The 23,196-nt window shown below is 37.1% G+C and overlaps 1 protein-coding gene across 1 annotated transcript in view; it reads right to left on the reverse strand.

The window, feature by feature from the left end:
* TDRD3 (tudor domain containing 3) overlaps nt 1–23,196 on the reverse strand; it is a 110,635-nt gene that overhangs the window by 40,626 nt on the left and 46,813 nt on the right. The window contains exons 4-10 of the mRNA XM_068424692.1: nt 12,987–13,147; nt 10,682–10,823; nt 4,427–4,498; nt 3,744–3,893; nt 2,924–3,064; nt 922–1,078; nt 433–558 (exon numbers count right to left, since the gene is read on the reverse strand). Of these exons, the coding sequence (XP_068280793.1) occupies nt 433–558; nt 922–1,078; nt 2,924–3,064; nt 3,744–3,893; nt 4,427–4,498; nt 10,682–10,823; nt 12,987–13,147 (949 nt within the window). The remainder of the gene's footprint in view (nt 1–432; nt 559–921; nt 1,079–2,923; nt 3,065–3,743; nt 3,894–4,426; nt 4,499–10,681; nt 10,824–12,986; nt 13,148–23,196) is intronic.

Below are 23,196 nucleotides of genomic sequence, written 5' to 3' on the forward strand. Positions count from 1 at the left end.
CTCTTAAGTGGGCAGCACACAAAACGTACTGTTTATAAACTGAGGAAGGAGGACTGCGTTTATGGCTTTTTTTATTTATCTACTTCTGAACAACATGTAAATCCATTAAAGTTGTGACAGCCTTTATCAAATTACATTAACAAACTGGGATTTATGCCACTTTATTTCAAAATTACTGACTTTTATACATCTAAGCCTGAAACAAACACCCTAAACTCTTCTACAATCAAGACAGAAGTACAAACCACCACAATGTGATTTATTTGACCTTTCTTCAAAGGAGACGAATAGCTCTCTAGTACTCCTTGTTTTTTTTATGGCTGACTGTGGAGGAAGTTCTAGGAACCAGCTTTTAGATTACAAAGTTAGGAAAAAGAATCCCACCAACACTGTCCAATATTGGTTCCAGATACATTAATTTCAATAACTTACCCTCTACTGTTAGAGTACCCATTTTGGATTCCAAGAAATCAAACAGTGTGCTTGGTGCAGATGGTCTGGCGTTTCCTAGCTCTTCTTCATCTTCAGGTCTTATTCGGCCTCGGCCCTTTCCTTTACCTGTAAACATCAAAAGCTATTTGTGAGTGGGGAACAAATTAAAAAAAGTATACACACTTTTTAATTTGATTTATAAAATGTTTGTATTAATCTAGCTTTACAAAATTCTACAACGGACAAAATAGATACAGATATTTTCCATTTAATGATACTCAAATCTATGGCTTCAAATTCAGACATTTTGACAAGAATACAATACACAGAGGCCTTTTCTAAGTATTTGCTTTCAGGTTTGCAATGTATTCTAAGTTGCAGGAAAAAAAACATGCAGGTATACCCTTCTATAACTACATTAGTAATTTACCATACACAAATTCTTTTGCTCACAGTCTCTGTTCTAAAGCATTACTTTGCAAGTTTTACCTCTAGGTGGTGGTCCCTGAATAGGTTTCTGTTTACTGCTGTTCAGAAGAAAATTTAATGCTGCCTCTAGGCTGTTACTGTTATCCATAAGTGCCTGTCTTGCTGCTTCTTTGCTGAAACCCATCTCTGTTATGTGTTTTAGAGCCTTTTCATCAACCTGAAATAAAAGGTACATACATAACTAATCATAAGATACAGCAGAGACTATAAAAACACCCGATTTGACTTGAATTTTTCATTAATTTTTAATTGAAACACTATTTCAATTTTCATTTCTGATAAATATTTCGGTTTTATATAAAATCTTCACATACGATCTCTCTTAGCTCCAAACAATCAGCTAGTAGAAGGTTCTTTAAATATTATTATTATGATGATTTTTAATTCATCAGTTTTCAGTTCTAATATTATGTCGTTTCAAGTACAAATTTCCCTAGTGTACCTCTTCCTTTGCTGTATACTGGAATAGTATGAGAGACTGTAATGTACTTTCTCCAAGATAAAAACTAAAAGGAATTTCTGAAAGCAATACTGGTATAAAAACTAGTCATTTGTTCCTGTTTGAATCCTTTCACAACTTTTACAGACAATATAAAACACAGTTATACACTTCTTAAAACATAGAGAAAATTTAATTGCTAAAGGCTCTGTAGAAGAGAGCAAAAAAAATACAAACAATATGTATTTTTTGGAATACCAGCTTTCTTGTTCCAAACTGCCTCTTCCAGTGTGGGCAGACCTACAGGCACTAAACATGAAATGGGACTAGGCCCTCTGTCCTTCCTCATCCCATACCCAACCAAATCATACCAGTTATCCATCTACTGCAACAGCTGTAACCAAATACATTCTTAACTGGAGTCCCATGAACATAACATTTTGTCTACGTGTTCCAAAATAGCCATATTGTGACTCTCCAAAGAGAAAAAAAGAAAAGAAAATAAAACAAACAAAAAAAACCAACAAACCCAATGGAACCTAACCTCTAAGATACACATCCCCTTCTTTCTCCCACTGCTTAAAGAACATGAACTTTTATTGCCAGAATGATTTAAACTGCAACTGTATGAGAGTGGTATGACAAACCACATTTAACCCTTCCTCTCCCCTGTTTTCCAGAGTCTTATGAAGTAATTTCTCCACTCCTCATTTCTCCTGATATTTAATACATTCAACTTTTTGTCTTAATTCCAGTCACACAGAATCAACTAGGTTGGAAGAGACCTCTTGGATCATAGAGTCCAACCTTTACTTTAAACAATTACCCAATTTAAATGTTGTGGGAGTACTTTTGTTGGGGTTTTTGTCTGTTTGGGGTTTTTTTTTAAGTAGTGTGGTTTTTTTTTTTTCTATGAACTGCAAGAAATGTATCTTACTGCCACTGTAAAGCAGTACTTGCAACTTATTGAAACTTACTATTTTGTCATTTAGCATATTCAGGTGCTGTTTAGATGAAGCAAATATGAACCCAGTAAGCCTATACAGAAAGCCTTCTATGGTTATACATAATGATTTTTAGATCTTAAAGCAATGGATAACCAATTTGTTTTGTCTTTTTAGAATGACGACATCAAGTAGGTTTGGTTGTTGACTTTCATGTATATTATTTGATGTGTTGAAACTGAAAGATGGAATTCTTCCTGCCTAAAATGAGTTAATAAAAGTTAACATGGAAAACTCTTAAGCTTATTTAAACAAGAAAATAAAACTATACTGTAATGTCCTATACCATATATACTGCTACTTTTCTTTTATGAGGACTTGGTTTTAAATTTTACTGGATAAGACGACATTTTTTTTTTTTTTTACAAAAATCACATTGAAATTCATAACTATCTCAGTAAAGTACAAAAGCAACTTAAGTATTCTAAACAGACTTCAAAATAAATTGAAAGGAAAGCCCTTATTCCTCAGGGTCTTTTGGGTTGGTTTTTGTTTGTTTGTTTGTTTGTTTGTTTTTAATAGTACATGTTTAAGGTTCCATTTAAGTACTCCACCTTACCAGTTCTCGGTAGACACCTTCATTCTTTCCCTCAGGTTTTGTTATCTTCTCTTTCTGGAACAGTTCCCTGTTTCGGTTCCCTCCAGCACTCACACTGAGATTACTTCTGCTACTACCACCACCTCCTCCAAACGTCTTGGTCTTTAGATAAGCACAAAAATAATATTTCAGTAAACAGAACTTATGAAAATAAGTCTTAATATTTAGCTAGTAGAAAAAGTGCAGTAAGTTTGATGTAGCTGTATTTTTTATGATTATGCTTTGCATCAACAAATAAAGCACTAATTTACACACACAAAAAAGACGAAGTTATTAGGTAGGTGTTTTTTTCCCCTATGCCCAAATGAGGCTGTAAAAATGGTCTATAATTCTATTTTTTATGACTTACTAAGCAAATCTGAAGTATAAACTAAAAGGAAAACCAAGGGAGGACATAAAAATCTGACACATCAGAACTAAACTTCCCATCTAGTCTTTCAGAATGAATCAAGGGATCATGGGTTTTTGAGAACTGAAAAAAGCAGATGAAAATTGATAACCTGTATTTATTACTTAAATCTCATTAACTAAATTGTAAAACCCACATTTTTTAACAGTGGTATCAAAATCACATTTACAGTAAAACATTATGATACATTTATTAGCTTTATTAAAGTAAGAACATACCCATAAATCCAAAGGACTCTCTATTTTTAATCCATTTTTTTAAAGATACATGAGTAGAATTATAAGCAGACAAACATCATAGAGCATTTGTCGTTTCAAGAGAGAAATACTTAAAATAACAGTAAGCAAAATGCTGCAACACATGCATTCTAACCTCCTTGCTCTTTGCTACTTCTGCGATAGCAGCTGTTCTCTGCTTTTCAAATTCATCATTGTCCACAACAGTTTTTACAGTATTTGTCATTTGCAGAGTCTTTCTGCGATCAAGCTCTCTGCTATCCACTTGCACGTGAGATGCACATTTCTGAAAATAAAAAGAAAGTTTTAATTAATTCTTCTGTCTACTTTCATTTGAAAAAAATAACGTATTATTCCATTAGAGTAGCACAACTTCAGCTAAAGAATATGATTGCAAAAATGTACACCTAGGACATCTAGATGTCTTTGCTGAAAGCACACTCCTCTGGTCCACTAGAAAGGCCAAAAAGAGTTACTTCAACATTTTAAGCTTAGTTCATGATGTAGCTAGTATGATTCTTGTGAATATCTTTGGCGTTTAAGAAGGCACTATGGTAGCACCTACAAGATCTGACCAGAAGAATCAAAGGCTCCACATACTAAATAAAATTTTAAGTTTGAAATTGAGAGGAAAAATGTTACAACTAAATTGGCACAACGAAGTGACAGAATCAATGCAATTTTTTTTAAACAGGCACATTTTTTAGATCCAAGTCATCATAATCTAAGGTGTTTTGATAGCGTTTATCTAACTGGAACCAGGCCCCAGGTATCATGATACAGGGTTTTTATGAAATGACAAAGAGAAGTACACTATACCTGCCCAAAAGGTACAAAAGGGGGAGGGCCACCTTCCGTTCCAATGTTACTCCTATTGTGTTTTGCTAAACTCTGTAAGAAGAAAATTGTTGATTAACAAATTGCAAACAGAAAACAGATTCTATGATAAATGTCTCTATTTCAGTAAGTATATGAAACTTACAAGATGAACATTTTAAGCATAAAAAATAATGATATACTTCAAATCCTGGGGCACGTAAGGAGAAGGGAGACGAAGAAAATAATGAAAATTTGCAAAATCATGAAGGCAACACATAGAGCAAACGCAGAAAATTCAGTTATATACCAAAATCTACACTAGCAGAACAAAGCAGCTCACAAATAGGCAGCAGATGTTTCTTTACATAGCATCCATTGAACTTGCTGCCATTAAAGGCTGTAAAGGCATACAGTTTCAGCAGGGATTTAAAAAGGGATTGGATCAATTCAGCCTAAAGAAGGTAAGGTTCAGGGCGATCTTATCAATCTACACAAATACCTGAAGGAAGACTGTAAAGACGATGGAGCCAGGCTCTATTCAGTTGTGTCCCGTGACAGGACGGGAGACAATGGGCACAAACTTAAACACAGGAGGTTCCCTCTGAACATCAGGAAACACTTTTTTTACTGTGAGGGTGACTGAGCACTGGCACAGGTTGCCCAGGGAGGTTATGGAGTCTCCCCTCCTTGGAGATATTCAAAAGCTGCCTAGACATCGTCCTGGGCAACCGGCTCTAGGTGGCCCTTCTTGAGCAGGGGCATCGAACCAGATGACCTCCAGAGGTCTCCTCCAACCTCAACCATTTTGTGAAATTCATAGACCCATGCATAAGCAAATACTGAAAGGATTAGTCAAGACTGTATCCCCTGATATAACATAATACAACAATTCTGGATGCCCAAGGCTGTGTAAGAGTTCAAGCTGTGCGCTCTCCCTAAAATACACGTCTTTTTGCCACTGTTGGAAACAAAGTACTGTGCCACTAGGAAATTTCCGCTATGGCTTTATGGTACATACGCTACATTGATCAGCAGCTCTTTGGATCGCAAAGACCAGAACAATAAGCATAACAATTACCGATACGTAATATCTATAGAAGTGCTCTAAACTCTTAGCCACAATCAGGCAATCAGTGACCTAGGCCTGAGAACAAAGCATTCTCAAATAATACAAATTACTAGTTGCCAACAACAGTAAAAAGACAGATTTATAAAACACTGCATTAAAATATCTGTTCATAGTTGATACACTTTTTCTCTTTCTTTACTAATTGTGACAACAGCAGCAACCTGCACGAGGATGAAATACACTGGGAATGACATTTGGTTATGTGTTAATTATTTTGTATTACACAGAAATATTTGGTTTCAGAAGTGGAAAAAGAAGGATGCTGTCAAAATGCTTCAAAACTGTATTTCCTATAATGCATCTGTTTCACCATCTTCATTTCCTATTATCCCTTTTTTCTCACTGGTACAGTCATGCATGATTACATACATCATTTATTACTCGCCACTGGCAGAGAAGGTTTTAATTACTTAAGGCTATATATGACATTTACCTATATATTTATTACCCTGATGTAAAATTGATTTAATTCCATCATTTGAGAACTGTAGTATAAATGTGAATATGCTTTAAGCCATCAACCTATCAGAGAATTTCTTAAAATAAGTAAGAGATTAATTTGGCTAACTAATACCCAAATCAAAACTTTTGGTCCGCTCTTTTCAAGTTAACTACTTCTATTCAGGAACCAAAGACCATTTTCTAAATCATTTATGGTTATTAATTCCTTTCAACAGTGAAAAAAAAATTAAAAATCCTTTTCCTCATGCCTTGAAGCAAAAAACACTGATAAAGTATTCAATAAATTATTCAAAACAAAGCACTTAGAAGTGCAGAAATCACAAAATTTTTCTGCTTTAGTTTCAATTCACTTAAAGTGCTGCCTCAGAATTATGAGCTAACCAAGGGCTGATCACTGCAGCATGCTCATACCTTCCTGTATCTGTTAACTGAAGCAGCACAGTACAACAGTCATTTCACAGCTAAGCCGCTTCACTTCCCCAGGGTAGGCACTCTAGGTCCAATAAATGCTACACTTTTTTTTTGTTTGTTTGGATCTAGAGAAATGTGGGTAATTCTGGAATGAACTTCAGCACTGAATCAAATTATAATAAAAATATTTACATGATAGCCTAAGAACTTGAGCTTTTGATCGTAGTTAATTCCTCATGTCTTATAATCAGGAAGAACATGCTCAAGTTTAAGGTCACACTTTTTTTTTCCTTTCCCAAACCAGAATCAAGGAAACACATACAAGAAAAAGACTGTTCCAAAATACTGCTCAAACATGTAATTTGGCAAATAGCAAAAAAGCACTTAAAAACTGACTGCATATTTACTAACAGTTAGCTACATGGAGTTTGAATCTTAAGAATTTATTGCATAAAATTGTTATCCAGAGTGAAAGAACTCTGCCTAATGGTAAATAACAGCCTTGACACTTTCTTCTCAGGTAGCACTGTCTGCTGAGAAATGAGAACAACTGCTTTAGAAATTAAATTTCACTTTGCACCAAATAAAAAGCAAACTGGCAACAAGAAAAATATTTCTGAACTTACAATTAAATTTGCTTGTGGCAGAGCAGTATCTATCCTTTACAATAAACTTTGTTATAAATACATGTAGCATGCTTCTTTTACCCTTTCTGCTGTATTTACATTGTGACATTAAAAAATTATTTCCTAGGGAATCCCTTAATAAACAAAAGTTTACAATATGAGACTGAACTCCTAGATATTATATACAATTATATCCTCACAATTCTTTCTAATATGAATTCTGAAGTACACATAAAACTACTCACTTCTCCCATCAGGAAACCTCAATATTTAGCCTAACCTTCACCAAAATGGAAGAACCATTAAGTATACTAGAGAACTTTACTTCTAGATAATCCATAATGAGACACATTCTACGTTTTAAAACTGTAACAGCCTACGAAACAGTCTCACCAATCATCTCAGCAAAATTTACTTCAGCCTTCACTTACATATCGTCTGACATTTTGATTAACAGCAATATAAAGTACTCCTCCTTCCTAATAAGGGTACCAGCAATATCTCGCAGATACTGATCCTCACCAACTGAAACACCAGTCACCACCAGAACACTAGGAACACTATGAAGTAAGAATTATTTGGAACTGTATCCTCATCTAAAGAAGTCCATGACACATTAAGTTATATTTCCAAATAGTCTAGAAAAATAATCACACACTAACATTCTCATTTACTCCTTAATTATTTATTTGCTGTCATTTAAACAGTGACACTTCAAAAAAATTGAAATTTCTAGGCAACAATTACCTTATGATAAAATTGAACGCTACAAGGAATACAACTTTTATCCCACACACAGTATGATAATACTAAATTCATTCCACATACAGTATATTTGTAGTGCGAGTCTTTCATTACTAGAAGTTGATTCCTCCTGACAGCAGTTTCAAACATCGTTCTCAATGCAACAAAACGGTAATGCAATTATGCAACTAGAAGGTGACAGGCAGGTGCAAGGGCATTAATTTAAGACTGGACAAACAACTTTAATTCTAAAGGTTTGTAATATTATTTGACTTAATAGCGCTAACTTTTTTAATAAGTATAAAAGAAACTTATTTCATCATCTACACAAGAAGCCCAATTAACACTTCTCAGACATTGTAGCGGAGAGAAAAAAAACCTGGCTTCAAAACAAGTAATTTGAAATAGTCACACAAATACAAGTTTTCTGTCTTTTCATGCAAACAGAGTTCAGCATTTCATTTAAGCTTCAGTGGCAAGATTAGACCAGAAGTGGCAATGCACTCATTCAAATATCTTGAGTTGACAATCTGGCTTATTTGTCAACCGTTCTCTTCTGTAAAGCTTTCTGAACAGGACAGAAACATCGAAATCATGAGGAAACTGCTATCAAAGTAGCATCTGGCTTCTATAGACTTGTTTGAGACCTATCTGTCTAGCTGTCAGTCTGGATATAGAACTGGAACTACGATTTCCAATGGTCGTAGTTCACCTGTCCAAAACGATTTCTTGTCACCCACAGCTTTTCTGACACTGCCGCATTCACGCTGGGCATAAATGTGCTGATCATGTGCTGTGCGCTGGTCAACGAGAAAAAGAAAATAATACTCTGGCAAACTGCAAGATGGAACCAGAGAACTGAGAAGACAGCACTAGTTAACTTTCTATACTTTATCTTACTAGAGTAAATCAGTGAAAACTTAGTTACCTCTCTTTTAAACATATCGCATAAAATCAACACAACGTGCTAACAAGTGCTGAAAGTTTTTGTAGTCAACAGCAAGCCAATGGTTATTAAATGGTTTGCTTTCTTGTAAAAAGAACATGTTCTGATTAATTTCTTGACATTGACCTCAAAAACAAACTAATTTTTATAAAGCAACATTTATTTGTTGAAGCCCAGATAGAAGAAACATGAAAACAGACTGTCCAAAATATCACCAATACAGCTAACGGATTCTATTGACCCTTCTCTTAGCAATTAGATGGCGTTACTTCTATGCGTGTCTCTTCTGACCCATCAAATTTTAAGACTTACTGTTTTTTAACTGTAGAGAGAACTCACATGACTTTATACTAAATATGAATAAAAACAATAAAATGGAATGTTTCTGCTGTTGGCCTCAGAACCTTCTCTTTAAACAAGCAGGCAGCTTAATTTAAAACCAGGAATGTTTTTAAAAAACTATTTTCAACTATAAAAGCACAAAAAGGAAGCCAAACAATCTACTAGAGTGGACACTGTGTAACTCAAATCTATGAAACGCAAACCAACACTGAAGAAGGCCAGCTGTAACAAAAACAGCTGTGCCAAACTTAGCATCAGCAACAATAAAAGAAGTAATTTACACAGAAATGTCCACTGTGTTCATTAGCAGCTACTCTGTTTCAGAGACATGGGCGTGAAAATAGAGAGATGTGTGTGTGTAGTAGTAGTGACAGTTGATACGGTAAGTATTTGGGACTGTTTGTAGCAGGGTCACAACTTCCTGCCTTAGGAACTTCCACTGATTTGTGAGGAAATGTATGAAAAAGTCTTTCTGCAGCATCTTTAGTTCTATTGGGACAGGAACTGGGCTAAAATGGAGTAAAAGGGCTTACAAGCGTTTTTGGTTTGAAAGATTTTAAAACCTCCAATTTGTCTTTCTAACTGCAAATTTACCTAAAGCACTGATGGAATCTGCAATATATAATTCATACTTAAGGTTACCAACTTCAATGCTTTCTGTACACTTGCGATATTTTTCTTGTCTCAAAAGTATAGTCTGCAGACAGTAAAAGGCATCATGCTATAATATTTTGGTACCAAACACACTGTTTAGGAAAGCAACCACCCATGACTGCACTAAAATAGATTTAATACGTTTGATTAATGTTTTCAATCCTTGCAGACTATGAAAGGAATCAGTTCCCATTCCCAAAGATCACTTATAATTTCTTCATTTGCAACATTATTCCGTCTGTACTCGGCACTGGTGAGGCAGCACCTTGAATACTGTGTCCAGTTCTGGGCCCCGCACTTCAAGAAAGATGTTGAGGTGTTGGAGCGAGTCCAGAGGAGGGCGACCAAGCTGGTGAAGGGTCTGGAGGGTTTGACCTGTGAGGAACGGCTGAGGGAGCTAGGGTTGTTTAGCCTGGAGAAGAGGAGGCTCAGAGGTGACCTTATTGCAGTCTACAACTACCTGAAGGGAGGTTGTAGTGAAGTGGGAGTTGGCCTCTTCTCCCAGGCAACTAGCAATAGGACAAGAGGACATAGCCTCAAGCTTCGCCAGGGGAGGTTCAGGTTGGACATTAGGAAGCATTTCTTCACAGAAAGGGTCGTTAGACATTGGAATGGGCTGCCCAGGGAGGTGGTGGAGTCACCATCTCTGGATGTGTTTAAGAAAAGACTGGACATGGCACTTAGTGCCATGGTCTAGTTGACATGGTGGTGTCAGGGCAATGGTTGGACTTGATGATCCCAGAGGTCTCTTCCAACCTGATTGATTCTGTGATTATACATAAGACCTATTTACATATATTTGGCTGCATCCCTAAAAATATTGGGACAGTGAGGTTCTAAAAGCTTATCATAGGAAAATTCATGGTCAACACATTAAGTGTGATGTCATTAAATGTAATATGCAGTCTGTAAGACAAGCATTTCCAGTGGTGTTACCTCACCCTTTGTAATTCCCACTTTTCTATAAGATGCTCCACTTCACCTCCAAGAACTGCTGTGTTACTGTCATCCAACAGCAAGAATCCATTTCTCACTTCAACAATTCCTGAAAGCTTAATTTTTGTTCCAGGTGGAGTGTTCAGGCTAGAAGTAGAAACAAAGTCAAATATTTAAAATATGTTTATTAATATTCTGCCACCAAAACCATATAAAATTCTACTCTTATTGTACTTCTACCACTGTCATATTTCATAATAAAAAATTAGCTTCAAAAACCTTTGCAATAATTCCTTCAGTATGCACAGTACTTTTCAATAGTTTTATTGGAACACTTCCCAATCATTACACAAAAATGCCATATTGCAAATTAGATTCTAACAGAGATGAATGTTTGCAAATTGTCTGTTTCGTTAAAATCCAATTTAACAATACCAAACTAAGGGTGTGATTTGTTTACACTAACAGAAGATGCTTCAAAGTCAGTTGTCTAAGTTCCTTATCCTAGGACACATTTATAGTTAATAAACAGAGGATCTCCAGATGGTTAATCATCTCATTTGTTTTAGACATTTAACTTAGGGAAAAACAAAGAGCAGTTAGAAAATAAGCTTTCTATACATTACTAACAGCCAGGACTGCACAAGAATAAATATAAAAACATGCATCTTGTAGTGCTTTTTCTCTCATTACTCTATCATTTAAAAACATACGGATGCTTTCTGTGGTCAGCTCCCACAAGGAGGTACCTTACCTTCTTTTCATGTGAATCTACCCTATGAAAAACAACAGCAGATGCATAAAAGAATCATCCATCACCAAACCATAATTGAAAGATATGACAAGAAGCACAATCTGGAAATTATAATTTTTCTTGTGAGACACAGGACACAGTCAGCTATAACCTTTCAACTGAGCAACAATAACCTCTTTAAAATATGCTAAAGCTTTTGTCGCAATCACAGGACCATACCATGCAGTAAGAAACATTCACAGTGGACTCAGCCAATTTCAGCACTAGTGGCATTAACCTTAGCAATATTAATGGATTTGCGGTACTGTTCTGATAAAAGCAAAGAAAATGAGATCAGAAAAAATAGACAAGAAAGAAATATGGCAAAAAATGAAAATTATGCAAAGGAGGGGATGGGTAAATGGAAACCCTAGTCATGAAGAACTTCCAATTTAAAAGAAAACTATGATTTTTATTTATTTATTTATTTAAAGAAACACTGTGTACTGAAACAGCATATTATGCCAGGTTAATAGTCCAAGTTCAAACCTGAAACAACTACATACAACCTAAATTAAATTTTCATACAACATTACTTGAAAATAAGAGCTCACAATATTACTACAGAATGATAAATTCTTTGATATTTTGGGGATTCTATCTAAAAACTTTCAAATCATGTCTTTTACTGGGTGCTCTTCTTCAAGTATTTTGTGATCTAGAATCTACTTACACAGAAGCCTCTTTGCCTTTCTTTTCTACTCTCTTTATATTCACATTGGAATATAATATTCCAAGTTTTGCTGGCTCAAGCTAGAATTAAAATACCATTAAGTGTTCTACCTTTTAAGACAGCAGCACTCGAAACTGCAAGCTAGCTCCTGCTCAGAAGGAGCAGTTTAATAGTAAAAGATAACATTTAAAAATGAAGTATATGTCTATATCTAATTGTTGCAGATAGCAGAGAAAGAGAGAGGGAGATTTTTTTCTTTAAATCAAGGTAACCTGAACTAGAGTGAAGAACAAAGCACACCATGACTCCAGCGACTAAACACTAGAGGTAATTTTCAGCATCTTCATAACCAAACACACAAAAACCCCCCATATTCAACAGTAATTAGCGCTCTCATCCTTCTCTTTTAACTGAAGAAATATTTACTAGTTCAATCCAAGTTAAAGCCTTGCCCATGGTAAAGCAGCACTAGTTGCATTAAATTAGGTGTGTCAGGCCTGTGATATTCCTGCTACCAAAGCCAGACAAAGGATCTGCTACTACTAAAAGTTGGGAATTTGGCTCAAGTTTGCACACGCCCAAAATGCTGTGTGCCATGTCAATTCTAACGCAGCAGATGGCTGCAAAAATCCACTTCTTCCATTAAGTACTTCAGCATAAATGGTATTGTAAAACACATTCATATGCAGCTCTGCATGCTGAATTTAAGGTTCTCCTTTATATACAAAATCTGAGAAGGAAACCTGGTTTGTGTAACAATTTTTCCATATATAACTAAGGACATTTCCATTGTTTTGAGGATATTTAAGTATTAAAACAAAACTTAGAAAAGAAAGTTGTTCACCTTATTTTTGACATGCTACTGTATTCTATAGCTGTGCAGCTTGTGTGTCCATCAGTCATCTGTAAACGTAACATTCTGGGAGCAGCCTGAGATTCTTCATTATCCTTTGGTGCAGCAACATTGCGTACTTTCTGGATTTGCAAAACACACGGCCCTTCCAGCTACATATGCAAAACAGAAAAGACAAAACTGTTAACACCATGAAGTAAACACAATGTAATATCTACACACACTAACAGATGCCCTCAGGCAAAGGAAAGTGTAATTTGATCAGGCAGTCATGTTCGACTTCTATCACCCATGTACTGTACGTTATAAAGCATGACAAAAATGACTTTTTCAGAGAAATAGTTACGATGCTTCATACATGTCTGCAATACCAATTACGGAAAAGTGAATGAAAAGACTTAGGGAGGCAAATAAACAAACAAAACCACAAATATTGTCACTTCCAACATCCTATGGAGTCCAGATACGATTTCACATGCTGTACTGCAGGGTCCAGAACTACACTACAAAGTGTTCTAAAGCAAGAAACAACCAGCTATGGAGATTATCTGGTTGTATCAAGAGTACACCTCATGTACAACCACTTTGCAAACACTAAATGGAAACACAGTGTTTTCAAACAGAGGTACAATCAGAATGTAACAACCTCAGAGGACATCACCATCTGTTGGTTACCTAAAAAAGCAGCATATCTTCCTATACACATCACAGTTTGTGTTACACACACACAAAAAAACCCAAACCGAACCAAAACAAAACAAAAAACAACCAACAACCAAAAAAAACCCAAATCAAAACCAACCAACCAAACCACTTCAGCACATTTCGGTTATAGCTGAGTACACAGTCATTCTGATCCCTCTCACAAATAAAAATGAATAATCTGTTGCCACTCAACTGATCTCTAGCACCTAACAGAGAGCAGAAAAGATGAAAAAATGCACCTCATCAGCTTCTTCCCTTTGAAAAACAGAACACGTAGCCCAGAAGAACACAAAATGAGAGCAGATAACCAGGAGAAAAATATATATAAAGAAAAGAGTAAATAAAACAATAGAAGCAGTGAAACTAGACAAATTAGAATATGAGGAAATAGGAACTTTAGGATGAGAACAAAAGAGGAAGGAAAATACTTTGGAATATCAACAAACCACGAAATTCCACTAAGAAGAGGAATAAAATAGTCACTAAAAGTAGCAAAAGCAGCACCCTACAGAGTTAACTTCTTAAATGGTTTTGTGATCTTGAGACAAAAGCCAGTAATGATCTAAAATTTCTATGTAATTTTCCTATTCTTGACACTTTCAAATAAATTTAAAATTTGAAGACACCTGCATTGTTTATGACTTCAAATCAAACCATGGAAAACACAATATTTGAGATGGAGGATTTCTCAAAAGCTGAATAAGTTGTTTATTTGGAATCTACTGGAATGTGGTCATGGATGACTATGTCCTGTTCAGGAAAGACAGGCCACTAAGGAGAGGTGGTGGAGTTGCTCTTTATGTGAGTGAGCAGCTAGAATGTATTGAGTTCTATCCAGAGGCAGATCAGGAGCGAGTTGAGAGTTTGTGGGTGCGAATTAAGGGGAAGGCTGGCAGGGGTGATACTGTTGTGGGTGTCTATTACAGGCCACCAGACCAGGATGAGGAGGTTGATGAGGCCTTCTACAGGCAGCTGAGAGCAGTCTCACAATTACAGGGCCTGGTTGTTGTGGGGGATTTCAACTACCCTGATATTTGCTGGGAGGCCTACTCAGCCAGCCATCCACAGTCCAGGAGGTTCCTCCAGTGCACTGATGATAACTTTCTGATGCAAATGGTGGATGAGCCAACTAGGAAAGGAGCGCTGCTGGATCTTGTTCTCACTAACAAGGAGGGTCTGGCTGAAGAGGTGAAGGTTGAGGGCAGCCTTGGTTGTAGTGACCATGAAATGGTGGAGTTCAGGATCTCATGTGGCAGCAACAGAATAGCTAGCAGAATCACAACCCTGGACTTCAGGAGGGCCAACTTTGGCCTTTTCAAGCAATTGCCAGGGGAAATTCCATGGGACAGGGTACTAAAAGGTGAGGGGGCCCAAGATAGTTGGTCAGCATTCAAGCACTGCTTCTTCCGAGCTCAAGATCAGAGCATCCCAACAGGTAGGAAGTCAAGGAAGGGTACCAGGAGACCTGCATGGTTAAACAGGGAACTGCTGGGCAAACTCAAGTGGAAGAAGAGAGTGTACAGATCATGGAAGGAGGGGCTGGCCACTTGGGAGGAATACAAGTCTGTTGTCAGAGGATGTAGGGAGGCAACTCGGAAAGCTAAGGCCTCCTTGGAATTAAACCTTGCAAGAGAGGTCAAGGACAACAGAAAGGGCTTCTTCAAATACATTGCAGGTAAAGCCAACACTAGAGGCAATGTAGGCCCACTGATGAATGAGGTGGGGGTCCTGGAGACAGAGGATAAAAAGAAGGCGGAGTTACTGAATGCCTTCTTTGCCTCTGTCTATACTGCTGGAGGCTGTCCTGAGGAGCCCCGGACCCCTGAGGCACCAGAGGAAGTCAGGATAGAGGAGGAGTCTGTCTTGGTTGATGAGGGCTGGGTCAGGGACCAATTAAGCAACCTGGACATCCATAAATCCATGGGTCCTGATGGGATGCACCCGCGGGTGCTGAGGGAGCTGGCGGAAGTCATTGCTAGGCCACTCTCCATCATCTTTGCTAAGTCGTGGGCAACGGGAGAGGTGCCTGAGGACTGGAGGAAAGCGAATGTCACTCCAGTCTTCAAAAAGGGCAAGAAGGAGGACCCGGGTAACTATAGACCGGTCAGCCTCACCTCCATCCCTGGAAAGGTAATGGAACAACTTGTCCTTGGTGCTGTCTCTAGGCACATCAAGGATAGGAGGATCATTAGGGGCAGTCAACATGGCTTCACGAAGGGGAAGTCATGCTTAACCAACTTGATAGCCTTTTAGGGGGACATAACCCGGTGGATAGATGATGGTAAAGCTATGGATGTGGTCTATCTCGATTTCAGTAAGGCATTTGACACAGTCTCCCACAGCATCCTCGCAGCTAAACTGAGGAAGTGTGGTCTGGATGATCAGGTAGTGAGGTGGATTGTGAACTGGCTGAAGGAAAGAAGCCAGAGAGTGGTGGTCAATGGGACAGAGTCCAGTTGGAGGCCTGTATCTAGTGGAGTCCCTCAAGGGTCGGTACTGGGACCAGTACTATTCAATATATTTAATATATTCATTAATGACTTGGATGAGGGAATAGAGTGCACTGTCAGCAAGTTCGCTGATGACACAAAACTGGGAGGAGTGGCTGACACACCAGAAGGCTGTGCTGCCATTCAGAGAGACTGAGACAGGCTGGAGAGTTGGGTGAGGAGAAATTTAATGAAATATAACAAGGGCAAGTGTAGTGTCCTGCATCTGGGCAAGAACAACCCCAGGTATGAGTACAAGTTGGGGACAGACCTGTAGGAGAGCAGTGTACGGGAAAGGGACCTGGGGGTCCTAGTGGACAACAGGATGACCATGAGCCAGCAGTGTGCCCTTGTGGCCAAGAAGGCCAATGGCATCCTGGGGTGGATTAGAAGGGGTGTGGTTAGCAGGTCAAGAGAGGTTCTCCTCCCCCTCTACTCTGCCCTGGGGAGGCCACATCTGGAATATTGTGTCCAGTTCTGGGCCCCTCAGTTCAAGAAGGACAGGGAACTGCTAGAGAGAGTCCAGCGCAGAGCCACGAAGATGATTAAGGTGGTGGAACCTCTCCCTTATGAGGAGAGGCTGAGGGAGCTGGGTCTCTTTAGCTTGGAGAAGAGGAGACTGAGGGGGGACCTCATTAATGTTTATAAATATGTAAAGGGCAAGTGTCATGAGGATGGAGCCAGGCTCTTCTCAGTGACATCCATTGACAGGACAAGGGGCAACGGATGCAAGCTGGAACACAGGAGGTTCTACATAAATATGAGGAAAAACTTCTTTACGGTGAGGGTAACTGAACACTGGAACAGGCTGCCCAGAGAGGTTGTGGAGTCTCCTTCTCTGGAGACATTCAAAACCCACCTGGACGCATTCCTATGTGACATGATCTAGGTAATCCTGCTCCAGCGGGGGGATTGGACTAGATGATCTTTCGAGGCCCCTTCCAATCCCTAACATTCTGTGATTCTGTGAAACTTGAAGCTTTATCTTTTTTCTTCAATACTGAATGTTTGAAGAAAAGAGCATAAAGAAGAACAACGGTATTTTTAGTAAATGCTGACTGAACCTTATTTCTTTCAACAACAATTAAAAGACCAATTCTGTTTCTAATATGAATGGAATTTTTCTTTTATTTCAGCAGAAGCAAAACTGGATTATCTAATGCATAGTATGAAACTATACTACATCTATGTATATAGTATAGTTTCATACATACAGCAAAGCAGTCACAAAAAAAAAACACCCTTCTAGATTTTTTGTATAGAAAGATTCTTTCTATAGTAGTGAATGAATCACAGTGCCACATTCATGGGTTGCTTCAATAAAAGTCTATGCTTGTCATAAATTAACGCTAACAGTTTTTAACGTTATACAAGGTTTTTAAAGCAAAGATGAAGAAACACTAGGAAACTGAGAAGCATTTCTAATTAACCACACCTATGTTTGTCACTCAGCTGAACAGTAGCTTTACCACAATGGCAATTTCTTTCACAAATTTTGAGCAAATTCTAGTTCTAGGTACTTGCTTTTGGTTTAAAACAATTGTTTAGTAGATCCCTTAAAAAATCTGGAGTGCAAAGAAATGAGGGCTAGGCTAACTATGAATATATATGCCAATATGTTCAGGGTTTTGTGTCTACAGTGCCAAGTATACACTATAATAAAGCAGAGCTACACATTTGTTGAGCTTGGACAAGTGTCCTTCACAAAGAAAATTACATGTCACTTCAAAAAACAGGTACAAAGAGGAATGGAAGTGTGTAGTTTTCTCAAATGTACACCAAATTAACATCACAATGATTTTCATGGACTTAATCAGGACCTTAGAGCATCCACATCTCCCAGTCCCAGTTCAGCTCATTTCCCCTCTCATCACATAAACCAAGCACATAGTGACAGGAGAAAAGCGTCAGTCTTCCTGCAGAACAAGGACAACCATCACAGGATTCCAGGTGAATCCAGAAGACCTATGCCAGTACTCCTTATGTGGATTGTTTTAAAGTGTCACTGTAAGAACCAAGACAGGAAAAAATATTTTAATAAATACATCAAAATCAAATCAGTTATGGTTAACAGGTACCCTTATACGTTTAATCAATCTGAAACCTCTTCAGCACTCAGGTGCTGAATGTCATATACAAAAAGGTGAGACAATTGTTTATCCCACAAAAATTTATAGTAAATTATCAAGTATCCTAAGTAGTAGAACTGGTTATAACCCCACTATTAAGGTTGCAAATCGCTTTCCGTTATAAAACCACAACTTTCAGTTCCCTTACTAACACTTTGAACACTTAGTACGGTAATGTTGAATACATCAGACAATGTTTACATCATCTAGGGTTGTCCTGTCCCCCATCACCCCCTGCCCCGGAAGGGGAAGAAAGAGAGAATATTTTAAAACATCAGCTAGATCAACTTAATTATTTCTAAACATGGACAATATGTTTGGCTTGTGATTAAAGCAAGTTCTTTCTTTCAACACTTCCATAACTTCTACTCTTTGAAAAAAGGGACTGCAGTTTGACAAAACTGTAATAATGCCTGGAATGAAAGGATACATGTTTTGTAAAGATATCTAGTTAATGGCTATTCAGCATACGAGACAGAGGAGAGCAGGAAAAACTAATGAATTAAATACACAGATACAGAAACCCTAAAACCAGCCCATAATGGAGACAGTAGTGAACTCCAGAAGTCTTAAAACACTGGCTGATGGGCCACCGAAATGTAACTCAATGGCCCATCAAGTCTAACCTTTCCATGGATCTCCTGGGAAGGACCAAACTTATTACAGAATGGACACCAAGGTTGGACATGAAGGGCCACAAAGGTGATTATGGGACTGCAACATCTCTCCTATGAGGAAAGGCTGAGAAAACTGGAACTGTTCAGCCGAGAGAATGACAATGGGCACAAAGTGAAACACAGGAGGCTCCATCTGAACATCAGGAAACGCTTTTTTACTGTGAGGATGATCAAGCACTGGAACAGGCTGCCCAGGGAGATTTTAAAGTCTCCATCTTAGAAGACAATGAAAAGCTGTCTGGACATGGTCCTGGGTACCAAGGTCTAGGTGGCCCTACTTGAGCAGGGGCATTGGACCACATGACCTCATCAGGTCCCTTCAAGCCTCAACCTCTCTGTGATCCTGTAACTGTTTTCTTGTATACAATCCCATATTATTATTTTGGTAATGCCTTAATTCTTAAGTTCCAAATAGTATAATTGTACACTGCTCTCTCCAGAAGTATTTACAAACTGGACAAGCAACTGCACACATATTAAGGCTGGAATGCTACGAAAAATGGTTCAGATGACTTTAATTAAAAAAAAACTAAAAGAAGGAAACAAGTAGAAAAATAAAGAAATTGCATTTTATGTGCCTCAGCAGTATAAACAGCTTTCAGTAACTAAAGGATGCAAATAAGTTAAGAGTACAGAACACATGCAAAATGAGTTAAGGAATGAAGACTAGCTTTACCCATCATTAATCCCATAATTAATGGTCTGCTTACTTTTTCAAGGTGAAAAATATAATAATAGTATCTTACACTATATAATGGCATTACAATATTCATACTGTAGGTTTTACATTAATGTATGGGAAAACTACTGGGTAGTTTATATTTATTGTATATAGTCATCGAGAGGGAGGTTCAGCTTTTTAAAATCCTATGCAAATGTGGCCATCTTGTGGTTAATGCTGGTAATTTTTTTTTAAAAAGTCACATAAAACAGATATAAATTAGCAAATAAAACATTTCTGTGTGTTAATGACTAAAGCTGATAATCACCTGCAACGGTCAAATACCCATGTTGTTTCACACAAGGACTCTGTGCCAGCTTTTATGCAAATATTTACCTATTACACTAATACTACAAAATAAAGCTATTTTATATGCAAGATGGAAATACATCGTATGTTCCCAAGATACAGATAAATAATACTGATCCTAGTCTTGGATGAGAGGAACAATAGTAGCATATAATTTCTATTGTTTCCTTAAGCATTTCTGAACCACAAAGGACTACTTTCTACTGAGAGATTACATTAAGAAGTCACTCCTGTCCCAACCATATCCTTTACTTGCATAAAACACTCTCCTTTATAAACACATAGTTCTGTAACATTAAATACTTGTATACATTGCAAGCTAAATAGCAGTGCTTATTAGGTAGTCAGATTTGCTTTATGTTACTCAAAAAAAAAAAAAGGAAACACTACAGTTAAGAAAGCGAAGATTCATTACACTATCTTAATAGTCTGGGCTAAAAACTATATACAGAAATCATTTTCAAACAGAATTTTTCTGTGCAATCATTACTTCTTTTTAAAACCTGAAGGATTATCTTCCTCCAGCAAATGGTTTGCAGGTGTTTGTTTTGGTTTGGTTTTAGAATAATTTTCTAAGATCTATGATCCAAATAAAGACAGTTGATTAAAGTAAGACCAAACTAAGTTTTACTAGAAGTTCACATGTAAAACGTCCTGGCTCCTTACCAGTACTGACAGAAGTATGTAAGTTCCTAGGATTTAACAAACACAGTTTGTTAAACAAACATTTGCCTTTAACAAAGCCCATTAGGGGCCATAGTTTCTCAAAATTCCTGCTGCTGTTGTCAGGAGTCATTACCCAAGAGAAAAAAAATACCCTTTTCCTCTGTATTTTCACTATTTAACCATTAAAAATTGAAGGAGTCTGTAAGCACTGATCTCTCTCAACTGTTTGACAATCTGGGAAACAGAAATACTTTAAATCAAAGAAACTTTCAAAAAGCAAGTTTGGATTGGACTGGATTCCTGCAGCCTTCAATACTGTTATCCAGTCCTCCGTCTCCATCAACTGTAAGACAATCCCATGCGGAAATTTATCAAGCTCCATTCAGTAACAGTTCCTTTTTTTTTTTTTTTATTTAGGATCCTACATGTATACTAGTTTGTACTGCCAGTAACAAAAATGAGAACTCTCAAAAGGACACACAGTAACACAACGTAGAACATACACTGAGGGGAGAGGAGCAAGTTTAATATGGATCCTTGAAAATTAAACTAGATTTTTCTTACCTTTTCCACCTGTTCATTTTCTGAGATGTTCAGTTTTACAAAATATAGGTGTATTTGTATGTGTACAGGTGCAGAAGGTTTTCCCCATGAAAGGGTAGCTGTTATCTCACAGGTATTTCAAAGCACTAACCACCACAGTTTTCAACCACACATCCCTTGTTTCTGTGCAGAGGTTTTGATTTTGTGGAAACAAATGGCATGATTGCACCTTTTCTAGTTTCATCTGAGAAATATGAAAAACCCAAGTGGTGACTTGAGCAGCTAAACTAAAAGTAAACATTTTAAAGCATGTAAGTAGATTCTCATATACAACATCCATCAAAGTTTTGAGGAAATTAATGACACTTTTACCTTTAATTGACCACTTGAACTACATAATGACAACAGAAATTTAGAAAACATTCTCTCTAAAGGAAATGAACAACTTACTAGGTATTTTCTCAAGTGATGAATGAAAACTGAACAACTACCTCTAAAGAAATCCTACCATAATGCAACAAAAGTCTGAAAAAAACAGTAAGTCACTCTGGACTGAAATCATGTTTCAACAGCAAAACTAAGTAAGGCAAGCATTACCACACATACAGCCTTAATACTCTGGAGAATTACCTTTAACCAAATACATTTGGACCTTGTAAGTATTACATGATCTGAAATGCAAAATTCACTAGTACTCCAATTAAGCAACTGAAAAATGAAAAACAGTGCAAAAACAGATGCCATAAAAAGCAATTATTGTGCTTGTTTTCTGTATTTCAAAAACAGGATACTGAAGAGAAAGAAAAATATTAAAATCATAGATATAAGAAAGAGCTACATCAAATTCTTCTGACAGCATGTTATCCAGAAACCTAAACAGGCAAACAATCAGTTTCACAAAATATCACCTTGTTGTGTTTTTTTTTTTTTTTTAAGTGACACCTGCAAAAAACATTGCTCCTCATAATAAGAAATAAAGTTAATAAAACTTTTCCCACGAAGTTAGTTTAATAAGTAACATGTTGCACACACAGACTGCTGCCTAGCTGAAAACTATGATCCTGCAATACACTATCTCCCAAGTGGGCTTTTCATATCTCACAATAATGTTCCTGCTGCTGTTCTTGTAGAAGCCAGTGTTTACAGCAGTCACCACTCCATTTAGACAATAGCATCAGCAGAAAACACAAATCCCAACACCTCTTAACAGTCTCTCTCATCAATCTTGCTTTCTTAAAACAAACCTACCTTGCTTTATCACTATTTGAATTTCAACAGTAACGAAATGTTTCCCCAGAACTTTCACATCAGTGATACAGACAGTCAATATTTGGAAGTTAGGGACAACCATTTGAATTGAGAACTACTACTAGGTTTAAAATAAAATTCCTTCATCTATCCACTCTCTTAACTGCATGTAAGGAAGATAACGGGAAGGGTGTACTGAAGGGGCCAAATTTAATTTTTATCCAAGCACACAACATACATTAAAAATCTAGCACATCCAAGTTTCAAGCATAATACTATTCTGTAGCATATAAAGTGTTCTACCATCTAACATGGTTTATCCACATAACCTACAGGATACACAGTCATAGGAAAATTACATAAAGTGTATAGCTATAATCATATATATCAGGAAGTCAAGAAATACAGTATCAACATGTACCACTATGTACCATAATCATAAAGCTGCTTTGCTTTATTCCTAACCTGCTTTGTTGCCCTCGCAAGAATAAAGGAGGGAAAAAAATGAATTTCTGATACCACGTCAAGATCAAACAGGTTAAATGACTTCTGAGTGATAAATTAAGTTGCTAGGATTCTTCACATTTATTTAAGCATTTCAAAGTTGAGAAATAAAAAAGAAAAAGAGAGTCCTGTCTTTATGAAGCCTAGTGGGCAAACTAATATGTTCATATAATTATCCTATAATATACTAAAATATTGGCTTCTTTTGTA

Source organism: Nyctibius grandis, chromosome 2 (assembly GCF_013368605.1).
Source record: "Nyctibius grandis isolate bNycGra1 chromosome 2, bNycGra1.pri, whole genome shotgun sequence".
Lineage (NCBI taxonomy): Eukaryota > Metazoa > Chordata > Aves > Nyctibiiformes > Nyctibiidae > Nyctibius > Nyctibius grandis.